This window comes from Microcaecilia unicolor, chromosome 6, assembly GCF_901765095.1.
Source record: "Microcaecilia unicolor chromosome 6, aMicUni1.1, whole genome shotgun sequence".
NCBI lineage: Eukaryota > Metazoa > Chordata > Amphibia > Gymnophiona > Siphonopidae > Microcaecilia > Microcaecilia unicolor.
The window spans coordinates 185,520,774-185,530,922 of NC_044036.1; the positions used below are offsets into that span (position 1 = coordinate 185,520,774).

The window sequence follows — 10,149 nt, forward strand, 5'->3', positions numbered from 1 at the left end:
AAGTAAAACAAAGGAAAAGGGGTTAGGATAAAATTTGGGTGGACAGAGAAAAGAAAAGAAAAAGAGAGGAAAGAGCTAATATGGAAAGGTTAATATGTCAGAGGCAAGTGAAGTGAGGGAATGGAACAAGAGAGGAGAAAAAGACAAATGGACAGCAGCTGCTTGAAGGAGAAATAGCAGAAAGATTGGAAAGTTCAAAAGAGAAACTGGATCAACATGATGGAAAAAGAAAATGACCAGACAACAAAGGTAGAAAAGGCATTTTATTTTGAATCTTAACTGAAATATGATAGCTTGAGAAATATGCATAGCAGATGTCACTTTCCTCATGAGCTAAAGTGTTTCTGTTTCTATTTTGAGTTGGGAGGTGCTGGGGGAGAGATGGAGAATAGGGGGAGGAAGGGCGGGGCAGAGAGAAAATTTTGTGCCCACCCACTTTGGGCTGAGGCCCACCCAAAATTGGATGTCTGGCTACGCCACTGCATTAAAGTTTAATTAAAACCTATTAATTAAACTCTAGATAATGATATCAAATATTTTTTATTTGGTACAAATCAGTAAACATGGACACATTAAACCATTAATTCATCTCCAGCCACTCACACACCGATTTTTCATTTATAGTGAATCAATGATTTTGCAACAATTTAGCCCTCTAAACAGGCCAGACCTCAGCTTGCATAGTGTTAAATTAAAACTTTAGTTTTAAATAACCCCCAAATTTTTGATTAATTACATTTTATTTGCTGGACCTTTGACCATTCTTCTAATGTTTTGATATCCCTTCTTACTAACTTTTTGAGATCCTTTCTCATTGTTACTACTCCATCTAGGGTATCTAGTCTGTTGGCTATCTTCATGTCATTCGCAAAAGGCAAACTTTTCCTTCTAACCCTTCAGCAATGCCTTGCACAAATATATCAAACAGAATCTGCCCCAGTACAGACCCCTGAGGCACTCCACTACTCACCTTCCTTTCTTCTGTGCAGATTCCATTTACCACCACTCTCTGCCGCCTGTCGGTCAACCAATTTCCAAACCAGTTCACCACTTTGGATCCTAAGTTCAGCCTTCTCAGCTTATTCACGAGTCTTCTGTGGGGGACCATATCAAAGGCTTTGCTGAAATCCAAGTTGATTACATCTATCTCACATCCTTCATTCAGTTTTTTGGTCACCTAGTCAAAGAAGTCAATCAGATTCGTTTGGCAGAATTTTCCTTTGGTAAAACCATGTTGCTTCGGATCTTGTAACCCATTTACTTCCAGAAAATCCACTATTCTTTCCTTTAGCAGCAATTCCATTATTTTTCCTACCATCGATGTGATGCTTACCAGCCTATAGCTTCCCACTTCTTCCCTGTCTCCACTTTTGTGAAAAGGGACTACATCTGCTCATATCCAATCCCTCAGTACCTTTCCCGTCTCTAAAGAACTATTAAATAAATCCTTAAGAGGTTCCACCAGGACTTCTCTGAGCTCCCTCAGTACCCTGGGATGTATCCCATCTGGCCACTTTCAGATTTTCAAGCTGTTTATAAACGCTTTCTTCCGTGAATGGAGTAGATTCCCAGATATACCCTCTGCCACCAACCACGGTCCTTCTCCAGGATTTTCTTCTGTGAACACCGAAGAGAAGTATTTGTTTGCTTTATCCTCACCACTCTCCACACAGCTATTCTCAGTATCTTTCAGTCTTGCAATTCCATTCCTATTTTTCTCCTTTCCCCAATATATCTAAAAAAGGTCTTATCAACTATCTTTACTTCTTTAGCCATTTTTTTTCTTCCATCCACGCTTTCGCTAGCCATATTTCCCTCTTTGCTTCTTTGAGCTTAATCCGGTAATCTTTTCCATGATCTTCTTGCTGAATTCTTTGTATTTCTTGAACAAAGCCTCTTTTGCCCTTATTTTTTCAGCCACTTGTTTGGAGAACCATATAAGCTTCCTGTTTCTCTTGTTCTTGTTCACTTTCCTTGCGTAAAGATCAGTTGCCATGTTTATAGTAGTTTTCAGCTTGGACCATTGCGCTTCCACTTCTCCATTTCCTACCCCTGCCATCAGCTCCTTCTTCAAGCATTCCCCCATTTTACCAAAATCAGTTCTTATGTTCTTTAAGCCTTTGATCCTGTTTTTCCAAATCCAATATTGTAGCTGCTAGCTGTTTCTTTTTCCTAGAGTTGTAAGCAATGATGCCCCACTCAAGTACAGATTTTGCAGCTTCCCAGAGCAATATAGCAGACTCTCTGTGCTGCGAGTTATTCACACAATAATCTTGCCATCTGTCTATTAGATAAGCTGCAAATTCTTTGTTATAATATAACTGTATAGGAAATTTCCATCTAGGAGGGCCTTGTCCATCACAACGTATACTCTAGGTGAACCCAAAGAATTGTATGGCCTCAGATCTCCAAAGAACCAATTACTGATCTGATCAGCTTGGGGAATAGGGTGGAAGGAACAAAAATATACTTGATACGGGCAATTGTATGATATACTTTCGATACATGTGTGTAATCTCTCTCCTGTGGATGATGTACTCTCCAGCTATCTATAACCTGCAAGGAAGTAAGCATTGCGTTAAGGCCTTGGTCAGATCTGCCCCTTCCCTCCGATGTCCCAATGGAAGAGTCCCACTCAGCATCCCTGGTAACATTAAAATCTCATAAAATTAACATATTACTCCCATAAACTCAAGTTCTTATGCATATAAGTGGAGTGGAGGAGTGGCCTAGTGGTTAGGGTGGTGGACGTTGGTCCTGGGGAACTGAAGAACTGAGTTCAATTCCCACTTCAGGCACAGGCAGCTCCTTGTGACTCTGGACAAGTCACTTAACCCTCCATTGCCCCATGTAAGCTGCATTGAGCCTGCCATGAGTGGGAAAGCACGGGGTACAAATGTAACAAATAAAAATAACCAACTCATTAAGGTCACATTTGTTTTCTGAGCACTATTCACTTAACTTTTTGGTATGTTGATATATCGAGTATTTTTCACACGCAGGACTTCTTTCAGCCAGACCCCAAGCACAGCACTTATAAGGCTTAATACTTAGCCTACCTTGTAACAGGTCAGGTTACTTCTACAAGCTGTGGGGACCCTCACTCCTGGGTGGCTTTTCTCCTCCCGGGATCTCCTAAACCTCTTGCATGGGCTTCTGCCTCGAGGCCTCCTTGATCTATACAGCTTCAGGCATTTTAACTTTCCCCTGGCCTGAGCCCCCTCCCCTCTGGCTCAGGCTCGGCCTCTGCAGCCTAGTGCCACCTGCTGCAAGGTGGCTGAACTGTATGAACCTCAGTCTCTGCTTCGGCAGACTAGCGTCATCTGCCAAAAGGGGGCTGAATTGCACCAGTGAGGGTTTCCTGCCTCTACGTCACTCACTCCCATACACAAGGTTAGACAAAAAAATAGTACGAAAATTTGTCCTTGTGACTGAGTCGTCTTTATTTGTAGGTCAACGGAGTGTGCTTAATGATTACCAGCGATCAAAAGGGATGGAGCTAGTGAATTCTGCACACAGTACATCTTTGGCCAATGAGGATTTCAACGTCCATGTGGAAGAATGTGCAAAACGCTGTAGTGAGCTTCTGGATTGCAGGTGGGCACAGGAATACGATTGTCACAAAAAGGCAATGGTTGGGTAGGCAGCCTGGATGGGAAATATAATGCAATAACTGATATGTGTGAGACATGATGAGACATAAGTCAAAGAAGCAATTATTTAAGTAGGAAGATGTATCTGATGTTTTGAATGAGATGTAATCACATGTTCTAGAAAAATCAAACTGTGACTCTACACAATGGGGTAGGGTCATGCCTAGGGCTACTTTTTTTCCATACTATGGTAAAATTTCAAAAGCATCCCAGAAAAGAAATGCCTTAAGGCCCTTCTTAAAGTCCTGATAAGGAAGTTCCATTCATAATGAACATGATAAATTATTCCAAAGTGAAGGACTCTACTTAAATTGGACACAATTTGCCACTCTAATGAATGTACCTGAAAGATGATACTGTAAATAAATTCTGTTGAGAATTTTGTAATGTTCTTGATGATGCATAAGGTGTATGAAAACAAAGCAGAATGGTACTCCCAAATGATAAATTCTACATTTTAAATGTAATTCTGTGCAAATCCAGAAGTCAATGCTCTTCTTTTAACAATGGTGCCACATGATCCCACTTTACCACACCTTTAATGTTTTTAACAACTGTTTTTTGAAGGATTTGTAAACATCTCAGATTAGTTGACCTTAGCCCTTTAAGCAAGGAATTACAGTAGTCAATAGTAGGAGTAGATGAGTAGGCCTAATGCGTAGTGCAGCAGCTGAAGAACCAGGTTTGATTTCCACTGCAGCTCCTTGTGACTCTGGCCAAGTCACTTAGGGCCCCTTTTACAAAGCGGCAGTAAGCCCAAAGCAGGCTTACCGATCGCTAAAAAGGAACTACTCCTGGGCTACCACAGCAGCCCGGTGGTTGTTCCCACCCCAGTTTGCCATCATATCTGGCACTACAAAAATATATTTATTTTTATAGTATTGGTGTGTACCTGGCGGTAATTGGGCAGTGCCGCACGCTGCCCGGTTACCGCAGGGTTAGCGTGAGAGCTCTTACTGCAATGGGTGCTGGTAAGGGCTCCCTCCCCCGAAATGGCCGTGTGGCAAGTGCTTCACTTGCCGCACGGCCATTTCTTTAAAAAACCAAAGACCTACCTTTTACCCGCTGAGGTAAAAGGGGGCCTTGGCACGTGTCAAAAACACGCTCCAATGCCTACGCAGGTCCCCTTTTGCTGTAGCTTGGTAATAAAGGCCCTTAACCCTCCATTGCCACAGGTACAAAATAGTATGTAGACCTTTTTAATTGGACAACTACACAGAAAGTTTCAGGCATAGGGTAAAATCACAACTTTCCAGCAAACAAAAGAAAATTCTGTACAACCTTACACCACTAGAAAGAGCGGCCATAAAAACCCTACAAAACAACCAATGCATTGTCAACAAACCTGCGGACAAAGGAAGCTCAGTGGTGACTATGAACACAGAAAAATATATCAAAGAAGGGTACAGACAGCTCTCAGACAACACATACTACAGGAAATTAACTGAGGATCCCACACAGGATTATACAAAACAGCAGAAAGACATCTGAATAAACTCATACCAAACCATCCTTCTGTGGTCACATTCTACATGCTACACAAACCTGGAAACCCTGGCAGACCAATCATATCTGGTATTGGCACACTCAGGGAGGAAATATCTGGACTTACAGAGGGGATTCTGAAACCTTTCATGCACAAGACAAACAGCTTCATACAAGACACCACAGACTTTCTGAATACATTTAAAAAAATCAAGCAGTTAACACCGGGTACCCTTCTGGTCACAATGGATGTAGATTCATTATACAGCTACATTCCCCATGCAGATGACATAGCTGCATGTAAGAAACTCCTGAAAACATCCACCCTGGACCATCAATACTCACCGGAAACTATTACAAAATTAATCAAATTTATTCTAACTTGCAACTATTTCCGCTTTAACAATGATATCTATCTACAAATCATGGGCACTGCGATGGGCACCAGGACGGTACCCCAGTATGCTAACCTCTTTATGGCTGAACTGGAAGAGACATTTTTGAATACATATCAGACCACACCCCTAAAATACTACCGGTATATCAATGACATTTTTATGATTTGGACTGAGGGAGAAGAAACTCTAAAACAATTTTACAGTTCTTTCAATACATACCATCCTACAATCAGATTCAAAATTGACTACTCCCCAGAAACTGTTTCTTCAAGAGAAACTACATTGGCTTCCAATTAAGGAGCAAATCACCTTCAAAATCTGTACTACTACTACTACTATTTATCATTTCTAAAGCGCTACTAGATGTACGCAGTGCTGTACACTTGAACATGAAGAGACAGTCACTGTTCGACAGAACTTACAATCCAATTAGGACAGACAAACAGGACAAATAAGAGATAAGGGAATATTAAAGTGAGGGTGATAAAATAAGGGTTCTGAGCAAGTGAATAAGGGTTAGGAGTTAAAAGCAGCATAAAAAAGGTGAGCTTTTAGTTTAGATTTGGAGACGGCCAGAGATGGAGCTTGACGTACCGACTCAGGAAGTCTATTCCAGGTATATGGTGCAGCAAGATAAAAGGAAGAGTCTGGAGTTAGCAGTGGAGAAGAAGGGTGCAGATAAGAGAGATTTACCCAGTGAACGGAGTTCCCGGGGAGGAATGTAGGGAGAGATGAGAGTGGAGAGGTACTGAGGAGCTGCAGAGTGAATGCACTTATCTTATATAATAAAACGCACCTCCAACATTCTGAAGCCGAGAAAGTGAAGCCTTCAAGCCTTGAAGCATTCGTGCGCTCTTTAAGGCTCCATCTCCTCAATTGACGACACGTAGTTCCGGAATGTTGCAGGAATGCTTCATGGCTTGAAGGCTTCACTTTCTCGGCTTCAGAATGTTGGAGGTGCGTTTTATTATATAAGATAAGTGCATTCACTCTGCAGCTCCTCAGTACCTCTCCACTCTCATCTCTCCCTACATTCCTCCCCCATGAAGCACTCCTGCAACATTCCGGAACTTACAGAGCGCACGAATGCTTCAAGGCTTGAAGGCTTCACTTTCTCACACACACATTCACTCTCTGTCTCTCACACACACACACACACACACACACTCTCTCTCTCTCTCTCTCTCTCTCTCTCTCTCTCTCTGACACAAACACACTGTCTGTCTGTCTCTCTCTCACATACACATTCCATCTCTCACCCACACACTCTCTCTCAAACATACACACTCTGATGAAAGGGGGACATGGAACACACTGGGGAGGAGAGGGAGGGGGGCATGGAACTCGGAGGGAAGGGGGGGCCAAGAACTCAGAGGGGAGGAGAGAGAGGGAGGGAAGGAGGGGGTCATGGAACTCGGAGCCCCCCACACACGCACTCACTTTCTGTCTCTCACATACACTCTGTCTCACACACTCATTCTCTCTCTCTCTCACACACTCATTCTCTCTGTCTCACACACTCATTCTCTCTCTCACTCACACACACACTTTCTCTTTCACACACACACTCCGTCTCTCACACACTCATTCTCTCTCTCACTCACACACACACTCCGTCTCTAACACACACTTTCTCTCTCACACACACACTATCTCTCTCTCAAACATACACACTCCGAGGAAAACCTTGCTAGCGCCTGTTTCATTTGTGTCAGAAACGGGCCTGTTTTATTAGTAGGTCAATAAGAGGAGTTTGAACTGTATGTAGAAACGGATAGAAAGCTAGTGGTGACTTGAGGAGAGGGCTAATATGAGCATAATGACACTGGCGGAATATTAGTCGTGCAGCAGAATTTTGAACAGATTGAAGAGGAGAGAGATGGCTAAGTGGGAGACCTGTGAGAAGCAAGTTGCAATAGTCTAAGTGAGAGGTGATAAGAGTGTGGATGAGGGTTCTGGTAGTGTGCTCAGAAAGGAACGGGCGAATTTTGCTGATATTATAGAGAAAGAAATGACAGGTTTTAGTAGTCTGTTGAATATGTACAGAGAAGGAGAGGGAGGAGTCGAAGATGACCCAGAGGTTACGAGCTGATGAGACAGGAAGGATGAGAGTGTTATCCACAGAAATAGAGAATGGGGGAGGAGGAGAGGTTGGTTTAGGGGGAAAGATGAGCAGCTCAGTCTTGGTTAAGTTTAGTTTCAGATGGCGCTGAGACATCCAGGCAGCAACGTCAGACAGGAAGGCTGATACTTTGGCCTGGATTTCGGCTGAGATTTCTGGTGTGGAGAGGTAGATCTGGGAGTCATTAGTGTAAAGATGATACTGAAAACCATGGGATGAGATCAGAGTGCCAAGGGAAGAAGTATAGATGGAGAAAAGAAGAGGTCCCAGGACAGATCCCTGAGGAACACCAACTGACAGTGGGATAGAAGTAGAGGAGGATCCACTAGAGAATACACTAAAGGTACAATGGGAGAGATAGGAAGAAAACCAGGAAAGAACAGAGCCCTGAAATCAAGTGAGGACAGCGTATCAAAGAGTAGGCTGTGATCAACAGTGTCAAAAGCAGCAGATAGATCAAGAAGGATGAGTATAGAATACAGACCTTTGGATCTGGCCAGGAACAGATCATTGGAGTCTTTAGCAAGCGCTGTTTCAGTTGAATGAAGGTGGCGAAAGCCAGATTGAAGTGGCTCAACAATAGCTTGATGATTAGAATTAGATGATGATCATTAGAATTACATGATTAGAATAAGATGATTAGATGATGATTAGAATTAGATGATGATGATTAGAATTAGAATTAGATGATGGGAAAGGGAAATTGGACTTGATATACCGCCTTTCTGTGGTATTTTGCAACTACATTCAAAGCGGTTTACATATATACAGGTACTTATTTTGTAATTGGGGCAACGGAGGGTTAAGTGACTTGCCCACAGTCACAAGGACCTGCAGTGGGAATTGAACTCAGTTCCCCAGGATCAAAGTCCACTGCACTAACCACTAGGCTACTCCTCGAGATTAGAATTAGATGATAATGATTAGAATTAGATGATGAAGATTAGAATTAGATGAGAGTGAAGAGAAAAGTATAGACAAAAAAGATAGAAAAAAAATGTGTATATATATATATATATATATATACACACACGTGTGTGTGGTAATAAATAGAAAATGAAAATAAGGTGATCTTTTTATTGGACTAATTTTAATACATTTTTTTACTAACTTTCAGAAACCAAAACCCTCATCCTTGGGTCAGGACAGGATACTGTAACAGCAGTATACTGTACTGACCAGAAGGAGGTGTTGACCTCTGAAAGGTAATTGAAATATGTATGAGTCCAATAAAATGGTATTATCTTATTTTCCATTTTTTGTTTTATTTCTGTTTGTTAATTTGTAATGTGGTGATTGGTATTTGACAGCTTTTTTTTTCAATTTACATCTGCTATCCTTATATTTATATTTTGCACAGCACTAGGGGACATGCATCACTCTTTCTGTGGTGTTGCATTGTATGCAGAATCTGGCTTCTTGAGGGTTCAGTTTAATTTGTCAACATATTTCTGTTTTTAGTTTGTGGTTACTTATTATTCTATACTGGCTGAGGGTTTACCTGTGTTCTATGTTTGTGAAAAGACATGGATTTCTGTTGGCAGGATCATCTTTACTAATCTGGCTTGTTTAGCTTTACAATGGGTGTATTGATGTTCTAGCGCTCACTGCAATGTTTAAGATGCTGCCTTTTCCTAGGTACATCCTTGTTGTGTGATTTGTGGATTATTACTAAAAATAATTTTTCATATAGAGGAGGGGGTTATTTAAAAAAAATGATCGGCCCCGGGTGTCAAATACGCTAGGTATGCCACTGCCTAGGGGTGCCTAAATAGAGGTTATAGAATTGCCTCCTATGTGTTTGACTTCTATTCTATAAAGATGTCATGCTAATAAAAGATATAAACAAAATAGAATGGAGAATGCACAGGCAATTTTGAAAGTGATTTCTGCAAGCAGTGTAAACTGCTTTGATTGTCCAAAGAAAAGTGGTATATCAGATCCATCTCCTTTTTCCTTTTCCTTTCTTAACCATGGAAAATCCTCCTTTGAAAATGATCCTTTTCTCCATAGAGGGGAAAATGACAAAGTTGAGGTATGCATGAGAATTTTATTTTGAAATCCCCCTGCATTGGATGAGGAGGCAGGAGCATAGTCATGTTGCAGGAATTACCACTATTGTTAGCAGAATCTGTGGTACTTCAGGAGTCAAACACCACACACCAGAATGAGAGAGAAATCTTCTTTATTTGCCAGCAAACAAAGTAGGACATCAGCTCTAGCTCTCTCTGTGTCCTGCCCTTCTCCTGTCTGTTGTCTCTCTCGTCTCAGCTCCTTCTCTTCTCAGCTCCTTCTCTAATGTAAGCTGCTTCTGCTCTCCTTTATATAGGGTCCTAAACCCTTCTAGCCCCCCTTTCTCACCAGATGGTAAAGAATAGATTGATTACCCTGTCTTGAACTAATTATCTCTATACATTTATTCAAAAATATCAGTTACATAGGTTTGAGATATTTCCTAAACTGACCTATGACCTGGGGCCTCTCAAACCAG

At 41.6% G+C, this 10,149-nt stretch overlaps 1 protein-coding gene across 4 annotated transcripts in view; it reads left to right on the forward strand.

The window, feature by feature from the left end:
* The window catches only part of MST1 (macrophage stimulating 1), a 149,230-nt gene that overhangs the window by 16,266 nt on the left and 122,815 nt on the right, over positions 1–10,149 (forward strand). For all 4 annotated transcript variants that reach the window (XM_030207142.1, XM_030207139.1, XM_030207140.1 and 1 more), the window contains exon 2: positions 3,453–3,597. In XM_030207142.1, the coding sequence (XP_030063002.1) occupies positions 3,453–3,597 (145 nt within the window). The remainder of the gene's footprint in view (positions 1–3,452; positions 3,598–10,149) is intronic.